The 18,961-nt window shown below is 49.4% G+C and overlaps 1 protein-coding gene across 1 annotated transcript; it reads right to left on the minus strand.

Moving 5' to 3' along the window:
- Positions 1-229: 229 nt before the first annotated feature.
- Lrrc74b (leucine rich repeat containing 74B) lies at positions 230-18,889 on the minus strand. The gene is given in 10 exon segments (XM_042258983.2): positions 230-1,673; positions 1,676-1,792; positions 5,409-5,504; positions 7,067-7,145; positions 10,671-10,786; positions 11,645-11,754; positions 16,498-16,704; positions 17,508-17,640; positions 17,860-18,002; positions 18,619-18,889. Coding segments are annotated over 10 exon segments (1,230 nt in total). The 5' UTR covers positions 18,803-18,889; the 3' UTR covers positions 230-1,628.
- Positions 18,890-18,961: the final 72 nt, after the last annotated feature.

Consider the following 18,961-nt stretch of genomic DNA (forward strand, 5'->3'; position numbering starts at 1 on the left):
TAGCTCTCAGTCCTGGATTCTCCATACCCTAGAGTATAGCAGCTGTCAGTCCTGGATCCTCCATACCCCAGGGTAGAGTAGCTGTCAGTCCTGGATTCTCCATACCCTAGAGTCTACCATGTGTGTGGATTGGTATAACCTGGACATTTCACAGGAAGAGAATCATACAATACATGATCTTTGACTAACATCTCACAGCATGTTTAAAGTTCCACCCATGTAGGGACTGTTTTCCTTCAAAAGCAACTTTATTGTGATGTAACTTACTCATTCTTTCAAAGCGATGCATTGACTAGAATGACTTCTACGATATTCACAGTTGTATAACAATCACCCATAGTCAACTTTATAACATTAATCACCCCAAAAGTTTATTCTGTTGTGGTCAAATAGTATTCCACTGTGTGTATATACCAATTGTATTTATCCATTGCTATCTTTTGGACATTCTGGATATTGTGAATGATGTCATCACATTTATTTATTACTGTGTGCAGAGGGGCACATTGTCACCACACATGTGTGGAGGTCAGAGGACAACTTGTGGGGACCCATTCTTTCCTTCCACCATGTGGGGTCTGGAGAGCAAGCTCTGCTCATCACTTAGCAGCAAGAACCTTTACCTTCTGAGCTACCGCCCTGGCTTCCACTCACAGGTTTTTGTGTGATGTGTTATCATTTCTCTTGAAAACATTCATATTTTAATACATGGTAATTCTGATGAACCTTTTAGGGAACTACCAGAAAACCACATGATTCTGATATTCCTGCACAACATTAATTATGTTTATCATCATGAATTGTCCTGTTCTTGGATTACTGGCTCTGAACATTAGCAGAGTTCCAAATCTTAGTTATTGGGCATTTCGCTTGTTTCCAGTTTTCATCATTACAAATAGCTGGCTTTAGTGAATGTCTTCAGACATGAGTGTTTCTTTTATGCAGGTTTATGCTGTGTATCCCAGTCTGGTCTTAAGTCACTATGCTCTGACTCAGTTTTCCAAGGGCCAGAATCACAGGCATGTGCTACCAGCTCTATAGATACCTTTTTTATTTTTCCTTTTTGAGACAGGGTCTTATGTAGCCCAGGCTGACCTCAAACTGGACTATGTTGTGGAAGATGGCCTGGAACTTCTGTTTCTCCTGCCTACACTTCTGGAGAACACTTCTGGAGTACACAGATAATTGTGCTTCTTTATCTGGTGCCATGGACTCAAACCCAGGGCTTTCTGTATGCTAAGCAAGCACTCTATTGAGTTACATTCCCGGCAGTCAGCAGCGTTTTTCTCTGCAGCTCTGGTTATTTCTGTAGAGCAGATTAGTCTGTCAGCTAGACTGAAGCACATGGGTGATTTTATAGTTTGGAACATTAGTAATGGAATGTTGCCTTCCAGTGGGTTGTGACTGTTTGCCTTCTCTCAAGAGCTTGAGAGTTCCATCTCTCCTTATATTTTGTCTAACAGGGTCACCAGAACATGAACACCTAGATGACAGGGATGTCATTGTCCTTGTGTCTGTGTTGGTCATGGGAGGTTTTTTGGTTGAATGAATGAGCCATAGCAAATGAAGCCCAGATTAAGGCAGATGCCATGTTGAATGGGCATCAGTGTAGACATCAGAGTGGCATACTAGAGATGAGACCAGAGCCACTCGGGGCAGATGCTGGCTGGGATGGCGTGGAGGCTGGTGAATAGTCTTTTCTTCTGGAAGTGTTATTCTTTATACAAAGTCCTGGAAGAATTACGTTCACTGAGCTAGCGAGGTCATCACACTCTCTGTTCACTTGGACATCCTAAGAAGAGCCATTAGGAGACAGTTATTAGCACTTTCTGAGGATTTGATTATTCTCATTTGCATACCCAGGTCGAAGAGTTCTTTTGGGCATTTTTCTCTCTTGTGGACTACCACGATCTCATGACCCCTTCCCCATGATCTCATGACCCCTCCCTGTGATCTCATGACCCCTCCTCCATAATCTCATGACCCCCCCCAGTACTATTAAAGCAGGAAAGTAAGGGAACTCAAGGAGGCCTTTAGTAAAGGAGCTAGAAGGGTCCCTGTGGTCGTTTGAATAAGAATGACCCTCATAGGCTCACATATTTGAATATGAGATGCCCAGTTGGTTGACCTGTTTGAGGAAGGATTAGGAAGTGTTGTTGTTATAGGAGGTGTGTCACTGGGGGTGGCAGGGGCCCAGGTGTAGCTTGAGTTTTCAAAATCCCACACCATTCCAGGTTAGGTCTTCCTGCCTCACACTTGTAGATAAGGAGGTGAGCTCTCAGCAACTGCTCTGGTGCCATGCCTACCTGCCTGATGCTGTGCTCCTACCATGATGGCTGTAGTAGTTTGAATGTAACTTGAATAATCTCACAGGGAATGGCACTATTAGGAGGTGTGGCTTTGTTGGAGTGGGTATGGCCTTGTTGGAGGAAGTGTGTCACTGTGGGGGCAGGCTTTGAGATTTCCTACACTCAGGACACCTCCCAGTGTCTCAGGCGACCTCTCTTGCCTGTAGGATGTAGCCAGCACCATGTCTGCCTGCACACCACCATGCTCTCCATGGTGATGATAATGGACTGAACCGCTGAAACTGTAAGCTGCTACCGCAATCAAATGTTTTCCTTATAACAGTTGCTGTGGTCATGGTGTCTCTTCACAGCAATAGAAACCCTAACTAAGACAATGGTCATGGATTCACTCTCTAAATCCATGAGTCCAAAATTAAATGTTTTCTTTTATAAGTTGCCTTAGTCATGGTGTTTTGTAAGAAGTGGGAAAGTAGCTAAGACATGTGTGTTCTATTTCTTGATCTGGCTCAGTTACCTGAGTATTTGATAGTTATGTTAAATCTATGTGCAGCTTTCAATCCAGTTTTTGTTGTTGTTTTTTATTTGTTTGTTTGTTTATGTTTTGAGACAAGGTCTCATGTAGTACAGTCTGGCCTGAAGCTCACTGTGTACTTGATGCCAGCCTTGAACTTCTGAACTGCCCAATTGCACACACCCCACCAAGTACTGGTTAGAGTCCATGACCATCAGGTGGGGAGCATGGTGGCAGGCAGGCATGGCACTGAGCAGTAGCTAAGAGTGTACATATATATGATCCACAAGCATGAGACAGGGACAGAGACAGCATGCTGAGAATGCTGTGGGTTTCTGAAACCTCAAAGCCCACCCCCAATGACACACCTCAGCCACACCTCCTCATCCTTCCCAAACAGTTCCACCAGCTGGGGACTGAGCATTCAAACATATGAGGGTATGGGGACCATTCTTATTCAAACCACCACATTCCACTTCCTGGACCTCATAGGTTTGTGGCCATATCATAATGTGAAATGCATTTAGTCCAACTTCAAAAGTTCCCACAGTCTTTCAGTCTCAAGACTGTTTATGGGCCTTCGCATTTCGTGTTCCTGGAGTTGTCTCCATGCCAATGGATGCCCACACACTCCAGAAGAGAATTTGACATTGCTGCTGCTGTTGTTGATGTTACAGCAGTGGCGGCCACCGCTGCTGTTTCTGGGATTACCATTTCATAATGCTTACTACAGCTAGCACAGTGGAGACCCTGGCAGCAAAAGTAGCTACCACAGTTAGTTAGTCTTTCATTCTATTGGGCATGATAAATTTAATTCAATAGTTATATACATTTCGATTGGCTTTGAAAATTATAAATTTATAAACTCGGGCTGGAGAGATGGTTCAGAGGTTAAGAGCACTGACTGCTCTTCCAGAGGTTCTGAGTTTAATTCCCAGCAACCACATGGTGGCTCACAACCATCCGTAATCAGATCTGGTGCCCTCCTCTGTATACATAATAAATAAATAAATCTTTAAAAAAATTATAAACTCAAGTTCCATTTGCTTTTGGGATATCATCTTACAAGGACTCCAATTTGCAGTAAGGCTTGATAAGGAAGGGAATGGCTCAGTTGCCTTTATCCTACTGGCTATGGGTGGGTTAGGACCTCTGTTGGTCTTTTCTGTGTCAAACACACAGATTGCAAGCCCAGCACCACTTTGAGATCTTTGGCAGCAGTTAACTCTGCAGCTCACACAAGATTGAGCCGGTATGATAATGAGTATTCAGAGACGGGTAATACCTGGGGGGCACTCACCAACCTAAGACAGAGTGTCTGTGTGGCCTGGACAGGCATCTCCATAACAGGTAAGGTGACCTGCTGACGTCCCATGCAACCTAAGTCAGAGCTCATTTTTTAGTAAAAGGGGGACCTGTAGGGTCCTAACCCTCATTTTGGGTAACTGTTGCCTTGCTTGCTGACCTTGACCTTGATATCCTCCCTATGCTAATTCCCTGCGGAGTTCCACCCTCCTAAGTGCTTAAGAGAAGTTCCTTGTCTGTGTATCCTGCATAATGGGCATTAGCAGCTTAAATGCAAGATTGTAAAACATCGGTAGCAAACTTCTGCCCTCCGGGGTTCTTCCATTGTGCTGTAAGCCTGTATTTAAGACCTCTTCCCTCCTTCAATAAACAGCATTCGGCATTAAATAATAAATAAATAAATTAATTTTAAAAAAGACTGTTTAAAAACCAGGCGTGGGCCGGGCAGCGGTGGCGGCGGTGCACGCCTTTAATCCCAGCACTTGGGAGGCATAGCCAGGCAGATCTCTGTAAGTTCAAGGCCAGCTTGGTCTACAGAGTGAGTTCCAGGAAAGGCACAAAGCTACACAGAGAAACCCTGTCTCGAAAGAACAAAAACAAAAACAAACAAACAAACAAAAAACAGGTGTGGTAGCATGCCTCTAACCCCAGGACTCGGAGGCAGAGGCAGACAGAGCTCTGTGAATATACACACAAGTATATAAGATTAGCCTGGTCTATGTACCAACTTCCAGGACAGCCAGGGCTACATAGAGATATTCCATCTCAAAATAAAATAAAATAAAATAAAATAAAATAAAATAAAATAAATAAAATAAAATAAGACTGTTTAAAAGTCCAAGTCTTTCAGAGACTCAAGGCACTCTCTTATTTGTAGCCCCATGTAACACAAAATTTTAAATTATATACTTCCAACATACAATGACACAGAGTTGGAGTGGCTTTATGGCCCACAGTCTGGGATTGAAATGCCAAGTCTACCAGGCAGTGTATCTGCCTGGGATAAGAGAGCTGACTTCCGCCAGGCGGTGGTGGCACACATCTTTGATCCCAGCACTAAGGAGTCCGAGGCCAGCCTGAGTTTCAGGAAGCTGAAAAGCTACAGAAAACTACAGAAAAACCTCGTCTAAAAAAAAGAAAGAGAGAGAGAGAAAGAGAGAGAGAGAGAGAGAGAGAGAGAGAGAGAGAGAGAGAGAGAGAGAGCTGACTCCCACATCATCCCTCTAAGATGGAGATGTCACAGAGCTCCTGGCAGATCACAGATGAGGCTCAGAAGCTCTTACAGAGAGGTCCAGTAGTTCCAGGGCAGACGATCTGTTGTTCCGGACGGACTTAAGGAGGCTGACATATCCTTCACTTCGAATGGGGTTCTTGGAGATCTGAGAAGGATGAACACACTTGAATACTAGAGCCTCTTATGAGGACCCATGCCCATAGTCTCAGTACTCAGGAGGTGAAAGCAGGAGGATTAGCAGTTCAAGACTATTTACCAAGGTAAGAGCCCACTAGGGGCTAGAAAGAGAGCTCAATGGCTAAGAACACTGGCTTCTTTTCCAGAGGACCTGAGTTCAATTCCCAGCACCCACATAGTGGCTCTCATCTGTCTGCAACACTGGTCTCAGGGGATCTGACATCCTCTTCTGGCTCCCGAAGGCACCAGGCAGGCATGTGGTACACAGACATACATGCAAACACTCAAATATAAATAAATCTTAAAATTTTTAAAACAAAACACAAAAAAACGAAAGTGCTGGAGAGGTGGCCCAGCGGTTAGGACGCTTGCTTCCCTTGCAGAGGATCCAGTTTCAGTACCCAACACCCACATGGGCGGTTCACAACTGCCTGTCACTCTAGTTCCAGGGATCTGGTGCCCTGCTACATCTATACACCCAGGCACACACACACATAAAAAACAAAAACAAGCTGGGCAGTGGTGGCGCACGTCATTAATCCCAGCACTCGGGAGGCAGAGCCAGGAGGATCTCTGTGAGTTCGAGGCCAGCCTGGTCTACAGAGCGAGATCCAGGACAGGCACCAAAACTACACAGAGAAATCTTGTCTCAAAGAAAAACCAAACCAAACCAAATCTAACAAGACAACGACGGTGAGAAGAAGGTTCATAGCAGGGCACGTTTCTGACTGAGAAAACCACCAGGTGTTGTAAGGGCCGGTGAACCAGGTCAATAGAGCCCAGGCAGAAGCAAAGGAGAGGGAGGACCCAGCAGGGAGCTCTGCAGGTGTGGAGGTGAGAAGGTGAGCTGCGTGTGTGTGTGTGTGTGTGTGTGTGTGTGTGTGTGTGTGTGTGTGCAGTCCCCTAAGAAGCAGGTAGTTCATCCAGGTGGGATTCCAAGACTCACTGTGACTTGGAGATAAGTGGACTCAAGCTTGAATAGGTCTTGGTTCCTCTGTCACCGGAGGTGGGATTGCTGATGAGTGGGAAGCTAAGGGCCAGGCAGAGCCAGGTGCACTCCCCCCCCCCCCCGCCCCGTCCCCCAAGCTGGAGATACACCCGCACTCCCAACCCCCTCCCCTGTGCTGTGTTGGTACAGCTGAGACCTGCTCACCTCACTGGCTCCTTCCCCTCTGCCTTTGCTGGCACCCCGTCTCGTGGCCCCGCCCCCCTCACCTGCAAACCTGAGGAAAGGACCCCCTGGACACAAAAAACCTCAGGCGTGTCTAAAATGGGGCCAGTCAGTACCCCTGAGTTGACCCCGGGGACGGCGGAAGTCCAGGGGAGAAGACAGAAGGAAACTGGGGGATGCGCTGGCTGCTCTCCCACAGTGGGAAAAGGTGGAGAGGAAGAGTCAGAGGTGGGAAGTGGTCACAGGAGCTAAGATGATGAGATGCCCATGCGCTGTCTGGGGCTGGCGGGAGAAAGGGCTGAAGAGACCCACACAGGACCAGTCCATGCTGGAGCCTCCCCAACCAGGCTCGAACTTACAATAAGAATCCGCAGTGTCTGGTTGACTTGCAGACCCAGTCCCAGGCTCAGGGCTCCTGTCATGGAGATTCGGTTGTTTCTGCAACAAGAGAGACATACGGATCATAGTTAATCAGCCTAGGTACCCGCTGATACATGGATGGATAGGTCAAATGCGGTGTGTATCGACAATAGAAAGAAGCACCGTGTCATTTGAAGCAAATGGGCGGAACAGGAGGGATTATGTTAGGTGAAATAAACCAGACAGAATGCCCGAGAACAAGCTTTCTCTCCTACACAAACACTAACAACAGCCTGGAAAATATACTAGTAGTTATCAGAGATCAGGAAGCATATGAAGAGGAGAAAAGTGAAAACAAATAAATAAATGGAGGCTAACCGGGTCAGCACACTCTCTGCAGGCATGTATGGACCCGTCACATCTAATCCACTAACAATGTTACTAAGAAAATGACGTCTGTATTACAGCTCTCCAGTTTGCAGGGCTCGGTCCGCAGTTGCGTCTGGCAGATGGGGCTTCTCAGCACAGCCTCCACTCATGCCCAGGCCCCAGCCAATGTCTAAAACACGGGTATGCTGCTGCCTCATGGGTGGCAGGCACACTTGAAGTGCGCCCCACCGTGGAGATGAGGGGGTGCCGGCTCCTTTAAGCTTGGAAGATGCTCCCGTGTGTCTTGTGCCCACTGGCAACACATACCCATTACCACAACAGCGTCTGCTCTGGAGCCTGCTCCTTCCTCCCCTCCAAATCGCCCGTCTCTGAAGCCACGCCTGCATACCTAATGCTGACTTCCTCCTCTTCTTTTTCCCCCACTTAAGATAGAGTCTGCTGGGTGGTGGTGGCGGCGGCACTGGCCTTTAATCCCAGCACTTGGGAGGCAGAGGCAGGTGGATCTCTGAATTCAAGGCCAGCCTGGTCTACAGAGAGACAGAGAGTTCTAGGATAGCCAGGGCTACGTGGAGAAATCCTGTCTCAAGAGAAAAAGAAATATAAGACAGCCGTATGCATTCCAGTTGAGGCTGTAACTCTTCTGTAGCTGAGGATGACCTTGAACTCTTTATTTTTCCTGCCTCTACTTCCTAAGTGCTAGTGGACAGGTATAGAAAACATTGCAGTTTCAGACTGGAAAAGCCATTGAGTGCTATGGCCAGAGCTTTCCAGATAGTTCCTGAGGGTGCTTGAAAGACAGAAATGCTGAAGCGCCAGCAGCAGAGAAGCCCCAGATCACATCACAGAAAGGAGCAAAGACTTTATCATTAATTGGACTATTTTGGCTGAAAACCCGTGTGTGCTGATCAGCTGGAGCTGAAGAATCAGCTGCGATTATAATAGATCAGCACCACTGAGGTGAGACCTATGCATCTCAGGGACAAAAGGGAAGTGTCCCCCAGGGTCGGCACCCGGAGCTAATCCAAGGAGACCAGACTACATCTCATGTGGATGAAGCCGGCAGAACCTGGCAGTGTCCCAAGTGGAGCCCGCGAAGAACTGCTCTGAAAGCCTGGACGACGATGGATGGATGGTTGAGGAGGCCATGGAGAGCAGCTGAGGCACGCTCCTGGTCATGTGAGGGGAGGCGCCTCTGATGAAGGGAGGCCTCGGTTGCCATGGAGACACCAGCTATTTGGAATGTCAGGACTGGGATGTCCAAGACTCAGGTGTGCTGTAGAGCCTAGGACAGCTGCGTACTTCACGTGGTGGGGTGTAAAGATGGGGCCTGGAGACGTGTCTCGGATGGCGGACATGGCTGCAGGTTGGAGTCACACTGCCACATTTTACTTTTTTTTTTTTCCAGAGACAGGGTTTCTCTGTGTAGTTTTGCGCCTTTCCTGGAACTCACTTGGTAGCCCAGGCTGGCCTCGAACTCACAGAGATCCGCCTGGCTCTGCCTCCCGAGTGCTGGGATTAGAGGCGTGCGCCACCACCGCCCGGCCACATTTTACTTTTGCTCAGGTGTGATTGTCTCTACGTCCCCAGCACTTCCCACTTGGAATAAGAATGTTTACATATGTAGCCTGCTTTTGATTTGATAAGACTCTAGTAACAGACTCCGGACTTTTAAAGTCTTCTTTAAAATTACGTTTGAGTGCAAGTACCTGAGGAGTTCAGAAAGAAGCCACCCACCGGGTCCCCCTGAAGCTGGAGTTGTAGACAGTCGTGAGCCATCTGATGCGCGTGCTGAGAACCAAACCTGGGTCCTCGGAAAGAGCAGTCCATGTTTTGAATATCCAAGAGACTGTGTTTGTAAGGAGACTTTGGACTTTTTTGTTTGTTTCAGTGTTTTGTTTGTTTTTGTTAGTTATTTTTTGTTTTGTTTTTGAGACAGGATTTCTCTCTGTAGCTTTGGCTGTCCTAAAACTCACTTTGTAGACCAGGTTGGCTTCAAACTCAGAGATCTGCCTGCCTCTGCCTCCTGAGTACTGGGGTTAAAAGCGTGTGCTACAACCACCTGGCTGAGACTTTGGACTTTCAAAGAGATCTTATATGTTTAAATTGTTGGAATTTTTAAAAACTATGTATATGAGCATTTTGCCTGCATATATATATATATATATATATATATATATATATATATATATATATATATACACACCACTTGAATGCCTAGTGCCCATGGAGATCAGAAGAGGGCATCAGATCCTCTGGAACTAGAATTATGGATTATTGTGAGCTACCATGTGTGTGCTGGGAACCAAATCTGGGTCCTCTGCAAGAGCAACATATGCTCTTTGCCACTGAGCCCTCCCTCCAGGAACCTGAAGTGTTGGAATTTTTTTTTTTTTTTTTTTTTTTGAGACAGGGTTTCTCTGTGTAGTTTTTGGTGCTTGTCCCGGATCTTGCTCTGTAGCCCAGGCTGGCCTCGAACTCACAGAGATCTGCCTGGCTCTGCCTCCAAAGTGCTGGGGTTAAAGGTGTTCGCCACCACCGCCCGGCAAGTGTTGGAATTTTTAAGGACTATATTTTACATTGTAAAATAAACATGAGGCCTTGGGGGACCAAGGATGGGAAATTACGGCTTAAACTGTTTGTGTCAAGTTAACGAAGGCTGGGTGTGCTGGCCAGTTTTTATTGTCAGTTTGGCATGATCTAGAATTACCTGGAAGAGAGTCTCAATGAGTAGGAATTATCTAGATCAGGTTGGCCTGCAGCATGTCTTTGGGGGTTGTCTTGTTACTTGATGCAGGAGGGAACCTGGATGTGGGTGGCACCACAGCTAAACTGTGAAACGGGAGAAGCTGTGAAGACAGCGGTGAGCAGCAGCCTGGGAAATGCTCTGCTCGCCGCTCTGACCGCGCGTGGGAGGGAGTCCCCGGAAATCTAACTGCACTGTAGGCTGGATAGACCTTCCTCTAAGTGGCTTTTCGTCACTGTGTTTCCTCACAGCCACGGAAGTGATCTGTAAGACACCACTCCTGATTTACCCACAGCCTTCCGGCACGCTGGCCAAGCCTTCCACCAGCTTAGCCACCCCCCACCCCCGCAGCAGCAGCCTGAAGGAGGACAGAGCCTGCCTAGGACTGAGACTCAAGCCACACAGTAGGAGCAGCAGGAACAGCATCTGGATCACCGTGTGACCCCGAGAGCAGCACCCTTGTTCCTCACCTCAGGTTTAGTTCTTCCAACACGTTGTTGGCCTTGAGGGCCTCACCTACCGCAGAGGCTCCAGAGTCTCCAAAGCCATTATGAGAGATGTCTAGGACTTTCAAGAATATATTTGCCTAGGACACAGAGAGCAGAGCCGTGAGTTCACGTCTGATGGTGCAGAAAGCCTCAGTTCCAGGGCTGCAGCCTCAGAGCCCAGGAGCGCCTGAGCAATGATGAAAGACAGAGGTCCTGGAACACAGTTAGCGTGAGTTCTCAGGCAGCACCAACCAGTAGGGCCAAACAACTTGAAGAGCAGCAAAGGATGATGGGTAGAGCTACGGACGATTCTCAGAGATGATCAATCCACACCTACAGGGAAATTCCCAAGGCAGGTAAACTGGGGCACAGAGAAACTGCATGGGCCCAGTGACCTGGTGGCAGGGTGCTGTATGAAGCCTGCCCAAGAGACTGTGATCAGGGAAGGCTGAGTGCTCTAACCTGACCATTTCTGGGTCAGGACTACCCCCACCCACCAACTGCAGTCAGCCCTGTGAGAGGGCATGGCCATGCCTGTCATTTCCAAGGTCACTGTCACTGTGGACAATGAAGATGCTCAAAATACCCTGGAAGGGCTTGAAACATGTGTTTCCCGGGTCTGTGAACTTTCAGGGAAGCACTGGGAGGGTGTGCCGGCACCAGGAAAAGCATCTCTGTGTTAATAATGTCACCAGACTGCACAGATGTCCCCCGCCAGCTGATGTCTGGAGGAGGCAGCTGACATTTATCTAGTCATGAAATGACATGAGACTCGGTACAGTACACTGTCATTTAACGGGGGCGGGAAAAGAGGTCATCCAAGGTCACCATGAAAGTTGTGCTGAAAGGGGCGGCAGTTCATGTCTGGAGAGCTCTATCGTCGAGGACGGCTCAGGGACAGCTTCCCGAAGAAGGACAGGCGGGCTCTGGGGACTGAGTGGGCCGCTGTCTCATACCTCCAGACCCTTGGCAAAGGCAATGGCTCCCGGGCCTCGAAGGTGATTCCAACTGAGGTTAAGCTCCGTGAGTCCGGTGTTTTCTGCCAAGGCAGGTCCAAGTATCTCTCCTGAGGAGCACGAAGAGATTTTTATGGCAAAATAAAATGCTATGTTCAGAAAAATGACCTGATGCTCACCATGTGTCAGAACTTCTGTTGGGTAGGAGGGTCACAAAATTCAGTGTATGCCTGGATTACCTGCAAGAAACGTGTGTGTGTGTGTGTGTGTGTGTGTGTGTGTGTGTGTGTGTGTGTGTACACTGGAACAGGGTCTTGTCCTACAACACAGACAGGTCTAGAACTCACTCTGTCACCCAGACTGGCCTTGAACTCGAGATCATCTTCTTGTCATCTCCATTGTGTTGACAACACGGACAAGAGCCACCATGCCCAGCAAGGACTCACATGCAATTGGGAAGATATGAAGTCAAAATAATGTAATAGTCAAAGTAATAGTCAAAACTATTCTAATCTACAGACAAAAAGGGTAGAGAGGCAGTGGTAGTGTTGGTGGGGTCTGGAAGTAAGGACAGAGCAGATAACCTAGAATCGAGGAATCCACACGTATGCACAATTGATGGACAACAGAGATGCAAAGTGAAGCTGGGTTGGTGCTGGAGCTAGAGGAGAGGCAGGAGAAAGCAGGTGCATGACGTAGGAAGTAAGGCACTTGGGAGTCCTTGAGTACTGATCTGGGTTCGCAGGAGCTGCTGTAAGAGCTGAGGCTGGCTGAGCACTCCGGCAAGGTTCCCATTGGCTGGTGGGCACCGGCGGAGACAGAGCCCTCCAAGTCTGGCTAGCTGTGGTGGAAAAGAGGAGGAACAGAAGCAAAAGGAAGTGGGTGGAACTCTGACAATACCTAGCATGTCCAGTGGGCAGGGCACCCTGCAGCCAGCTCTCCATTCTGTTAGCATTGATGGGTGTGACCCCTGCCAGTTCTCCACAGTCCAGCTCCACCCGCGTCCCACTGCAGTTTTCCATGGAACCCCCTTATCCACCTGGCCAACCGCGTCTCAGCCTCATTACCTGGGTATGCAGACTCAGGAAACCACACCTGTCTCTCCAGGCTGCGTGGGCCCCCCAGAGCCCACGTTCACTGTCCTTCCACCTTCCCGTACTGTTCTAGCCTGTGACCCCTTACAGCCTCCCGACCCTGCCTGGTTGATCTCTGTGCCTGGACTGGAATCCCTCAAGGATCCAAATTTGGCCTCTTCTCATTATCTTGGTAGCTGGAGAACAAAAGCTGGTTTGAAGTGCTCACAGGGTCTAGGTGTGGTGGTCCACTCCCATAACCCCAGCATGGAGGACACTGAGGCAGGAAGATTGTTAGTTCAAGGCTAGTCTGAACACTGTAGTGAATTCCAAGCCACCCTTGGCTGCATAATGAGACCTGGTCTCAAAAACCAAATCAAAGTGAACTAAATCAAACCAAGAAATCAAACCAAGAAAATACATGGTGCATTCGTGAGTGAGTGTGTGTGTGTGTGTGTGTGTGTGTGTGTGTGTGTGTGTGTGTGTGTGTGAAGCCTGAGTGCTCCCAGCCACCTGCTTGGCTAGCACCTGCAGCAGCAGGTACATTAGCACTTTGGAGAGTATCCTGTGCCACAGCTAAGGTTCTGGGCACTGTCTCATCCAGGGCAGGATCTGATACCTCCAGGTTCTCAGATGCAGGATCCCCCCACTTCTCCTGGACACTGCTAAATTTGGGAGAGGAGAGCAGGTGTCCTCCTGTCCCTGCTGAAGAGCTGGAGGGTGAGGCACACTCTTCTACTTCTGTGACTCGACCATCCTGTGAGGCACAGACCTGCAGGCGGGCTCTCCACGTCATAGATCAGGCATGACTGAGATTCAAGCCCTTCACCCCTGCACATCCTGCAGTCCCCTTTTGGAGAAACAAAACAGACTGACTCTGCCCTTCCTCCCTTCCCATCCCCCCTGCGTATCTTCATAGGGCTTCAGATTCCCCAGCCCTCATGTCGCTTTGTCACTTGTCCTCTGTAGTATATGGCTTCTATGATAACCCACCCCTAAGGTCCTCGCTGCTTTAAAGGCCTGGTCCCCCAGGCTGCAGAGATGACTTAGCCCTGATTGCTCTGGTAGAGGATCCAGATTGGTTCCCAGCACCCACATAGCAGCCCACAGGCGACTATAACTCCAATTTCATGGATCTGATGCTATCTGTCTTCTGTCCTCTGGGCACTCACACATGTAGTACACAGACATGCATGCAGGCAAACACTCATACACACAAAATAAAAAAGTCTACTCTAAGAAGCTTGGTCCCCAAGATTGGCATGTGGCAGATGACATTATCTAAAGGTCTTAGGCCACTTGGGGTTCCCTTGAGGGAACTGTATGACTCCAGTCTCTTCCTTTTACCTCTTTCTTTCAGACCATGAGTTGAGTGACTTTTTTCTAATGCTTGCTCAGCCACAGGCCCAGTCCACCAAAGGTTGGAATCTCCAAACTATGAATTCAAATGCATTGTTTCCCTTTGTGAGATGGTTATTGGAGGTATTCGTTACAGTAAACTATAAACTCAGATGCATTGCTTCCCTTTGTGAGACAGTTATTGGAGGTATTAGTTACATGACAGCAAGCTGGCTCCTGAGTTCTCGAGTTGCAGAGACTGCTACAGTTTGTCAGAGTCTGAGATGAGCCTCTCCTGTAGTTCCACTGGCTTCCCACAGTAATTTTCTTAGAAAACAATTGACTTCAGCAGTTAAACTCCAGAGCTGAGGTTAGTGCCACTCCACTCAATTGGGACAGACCAGAAATTCCAGATCTCCTGATTATTCAATTGACCTGAGACAACACTACAATGTCCACTACAATGCATATACATGGGTGTCTAAGAATCTCTGTCAGGTGCTGGAGAAGTGTCTGAGCAGCTAAGTGAACCAGCTGCTCTTCCAGAGGACCTGAGTTCAGTTCCCAGCACTGATATTGGGTGGCTCACAGCCATCTGTAACTCCTACTGCAGAGGATGGGATTGCTATGAGCCACAGGAATATGAAGTAGAAATTCAGCTGTATAGGGTAAAGCTATACTTGGAAAAGTCAAGGAATTCTTCTAGAGGAACCCACATCTCAAGAAGTATTTGGTGTTATTTGGTTCTTAATATATCAGCTGTTTCCTGCTGTGAATTTCATGTGTGCTCTCATACTCACAATGAATTTATCTGAAATACCTCTCAAGCATTCTAGGCTAAGACAGCAGACAGAATAAGCTTTTCAGACCTACCGCTGATCTGAATTAAGGTAAACACCCTTACGGAGACACTGCCTGTCCCCTAGGCCTAAGAGACCGGCAGAAATTAGGTGCATAGCTTTGTTTCTATTGCAAATGAAGCACAGACCCTCCTTTCTCTCACAGCCCAAATGGCATTCCAGAGTGATTACTCAGTACAGTGAAGCCATGAGGCAGGTTTCCTAGCTGGGAGCAGAGTGGCCCCACCTGACCAGAAAGCAGGGCAGAGTTTTGCAGATTGTAGGTCTACTGAGCCGATCACAAGAGTAGGGGAGGAAGGAACAAAAATTGACGGAGAAAAGAGGATGAAGAGGAGAGTGAAATGGAAAGAGCTTAGATAGAACCAGAACAATGAGAGGAGAGGAGAAGGGACAAAGAGGAGCTGAGCATGAGAACAGAATTGAAGCTGTGTAGATAGAATTTTATCATAGAAGAATAAAGTGGATGGATGAAAGAGCTCGGTGTATTTAGATTCTTTTCCCTCAGATTATTGTTGCTGTTAGTAGCATCTCTTCTGGACCCCTGGGAAGGAAACTAAAGAGGCTGGACCCCAACAGTTTCCGATGTGGGATGTCCTCTTCTAGACTACACAGGCACTCACACATGTGCGACACACACTCACACACATTTACATAAATGTCTAAAAAGAAGAATTTGCTTCAGCCATTCCAGGGGACAGAACCTCCTAAAGCAGGGCCCAGGTGACCCTTCCATGCAGCCACGCTGCCCCCAAGTTTCTAGGCTCAACCGATCTTCCAAGTAGTCGAGTCTATAGGTATACCTAGCTTCAGTCTGTGTAACTGATTGGCACATTTGGAGATGGCATAGGTGGGTACTCATATTCCTGGCAAAGCGTACGGCCCATGCAAAGGCCCCGGTGAGACCATGACTGGGTCAAGTAGCCGATCCCTGTCCTTCACAGCATCCCTTACCTCCACAGTACTGGTGACTGAACCCAAGATCTCACACGCACGAGACAAGCACCCTACCATTGAGTTGTATCGCAAGCCTTTTACAAGAGCACTTGGGCAAAACCTTCATACTTTCAGCTGTGGTCTGCAGGCCACGCAGACTCTGCTTGCTTTCCAAACCACAGCCTGGTCACTCATCCCTGGATCGCTCTCCCAACCACACCAGTCTCTACCAATCTAGGAAGCAAGCGTGCGTGCTCACAGTTCACCAACATGCTCTTGCCATGGCTGACTCCTTCCCACCCTACACACCCCACACACGTTCAGTTTAATCAGCCACCCCTCTATAGTGGGTGGTCCATCCTTTTCTAGAACCATACGTTGTTTCTTTGGAAGGCCACTAATTGCTGAGAATGGTCTTGTTAGTGTATGTTTCTTGAAGTCAGGAACTTCGCTTTGTTGGTAGGTAGATTCCCACAGCCTGGAATTAAGAATTCTGTGTGGTTGAAGGGGAAGAACAACCAGGAGTGGGATGGTGAACAGACACCAGCACAGGGCTATTTCTGGCAGAAGCTGGGTGTGGCCCTGCCCATGCCTCTCCCCTGCCACCCGTGGGCACTCATGACCCATGACTGCCCAGACCCAGTGTTACCTGCCAGGTCATTGAGCTGATTATAGCTGAGGTCTAGGGACTTGAGGCCCGTGGGAAGCAGCAGGAGAGCGGCCAGGTGCCGGGCGGCCGTTTCCTCCAGCCCGTTCCCTCCCAGTCGCATCTTCTGCACAGCGGGGTTTGAGGCGAGGGCAGCACAGACGGCCTGGAGCCCCGCAGCTCCAATCTGGTTCTCTGACAGGTCCACATCTGGGGGCGGCGCCACTGCTCGGTCAGTGGGAACCGGCACCACCCTCTCGCACTCCCTGCATCTCGTAAACCCCCAGGCCTGAGGCCAAATAAGGGGCTTCGCAATCTGATTATCTAGGGTGGCATGGTGGCAGCTTGGCGGGGTCACCTTGGGTCTCTGGTCTGCCCATGCCATGATTGCCTGTCTGTGAAGAACGCCGTGGGAGTGGGCCAGGCACCCTGTTGATGGTTGCTGTCTTGTAACGACATCACCTCCCACAGAAGCCTGTCTGTCCTACTCTAGGGAGTAGCACACAGGTCAGTGTCCACTTGGGTCCCCTTCTGTCACCCTTTGATGTCGGCCACAGCCCAGAGAGCTAAGCGGTGCTGCTGTGGTCATTTTACCGAGGAAACCATGGCCATGCTGCTTGCCTGGGTCAGCTTCCCTGCCAGACTTTCATCTGCAGGCAGCCCCACCCAACCCCCACCTTGCCCTTCCAGTTCTCAGTCTATGGAGACCAGACACTGCTTCTCTGTGCCTCGCTCATCCTGCACTCAGGACTGGGAGTCTACCCTATGCGCAGCTGGGGTGCTCACCAGGGGAGTGATAGCCGTGAGATGGGTCAGGCAGAGAGCAGCATTCAGCATTGGCTACACCAATGAAGAGACTCCCAGAACGTCACCCCACACGCCTCACCCTGTGATGAGGACCCCCATCCCCAGCAACACCCGCAGTGAGAAGGCCTAGTGAGGGAGCCACTTCCCCGAGGAAAGGGGCCCCAAGCCTGCCTCTGCTCAGACTCAGAAACTCAGCATCCACCTACCAGAGATAATGCTGTTCTTACACAGGACACGGGCCAGAGCCTCTGCCCCGGCTCCACAGAGTCCATTGTCCCGAAGATCCAGACGCTTGATGTAGAGATTAGAGGTCAAGATGGAAGCCAGAGCCCAGGCCCCCTGGAACAGAGCAGAGAGGTACAAGGGGCAGAGGCACACAGGGCCCCGAGGGGTCTGTCCTTCCCAGATGCAGCTGGCCAGAGCTCCCATCTTCTCCAGGGAGCATCTGCTTCTCCCTCTAAGTGCCGATCAGATCTCATTTCCTGGAGCCCTTCAAGACGGCCACTGTCTCCCACATCCTTCCTGCCCAGCCTGGTTCCAGTGTCCCCTGACAGATACCTGAGGCCCCAGGCCCCGGTGTCGAAGGTTCAATTCGGAGGCGCTCCCTTGGCGCAGAAGACAAGAAGCCGGCACCACACTATGGGCGTGGCAGGACTCCAGATAGAGGGTAGGCAGGACGGGTTCTCCAAGGCCCTGGGTGCCTAACAGTAGACAGGGACAAAGGAGGCACTCTCCATCCGCTCAGCCCCACCCCTGCCTGCCTGCCAGGATTCCTCCAGTGCCAGCAGCTAGCTCGTATTCCGCATGAGGACCTTTCTCTGTCACAGCGCTAGTCAGAACCAATGGGAGCACTTGCCTAAAGCTAAAGGGTATGCTGGCCCCACCCCATCGTGTCCAAGATCACATTTTCTCCCACAAAGTTGTCTCCAACTTGCTAGCAGAGGAGAGCCTTGAACCCAAGGCTTCAAGCATGCTAGGCAAGCACTCTACCAACTGAGCTACAGTCTCAGCCCACAGGTCATAATGTCTACAAACACCTTATGGTGTTTAATAATTCTAAATTAATTTTAAAATAACTCTAAACAGTTCTAAATGCAATACATCCATTAGCTAAGTTTTTCCCTATAGGTTAGAACACCCGGCCCCGAACCCTTCCAGGTGGAACACCACTGTCAGGGTGTTTCATTTACAGGTTATTATGAAGACAGAGCTAAGCGCTGGGCCTCCTCGTGCCTCCAGGAGGGTAAGGGACTTGCTGCTGATAATGGGGGTGCAGCCCCACCGAAGGGCGCGGTCCCATGCCAGCCGGACTCTCACCACCTGCAGGAGGAGTCCAATCAGGACCCCACTCGGGGGATGAGGCACCTTCTGTTTCCAGCGCAAAGTGTGAATCTTCGGTCCCCAAATTCTTGGCCTCCAGGGCCTCTGCCTGACGCGCGGTGGCTGCTGCTTCTCCCCCTTGATTTTCATCCTTCGTAGACTCCTTGCAGGGACCCTTCATGTTTACCCTCAACTTCAGCAGGGGGGCTCAGAGGTTGAGCGCGCACAGCTCACTGCCTGGAGGCTTCCCAGGGATGTGGGCGGTCCCTCTGACTTCACTGACCAATCGAATTTGATTTGCGGGCAGCAGGCGGTCACTGAGGCCAGTAATGGTGCTGCC

The sequence above is a fragment of the Peromyscus maniculatus genome, chromosome 12, assembly GCF_049852395.1.
Source record: "Peromyscus maniculatus bairdii isolate BWxNUB_F1_BW_parent chromosome 12, HU_Pman_BW_mat_3.1, whole genome shotgun sequence".
NCBI classification, from domain to species: Eukaryota; Metazoa; Chordata; class Mammalia; order Rodentia; family Cricetidae; genus Peromyscus; species Peromyscus maniculatus.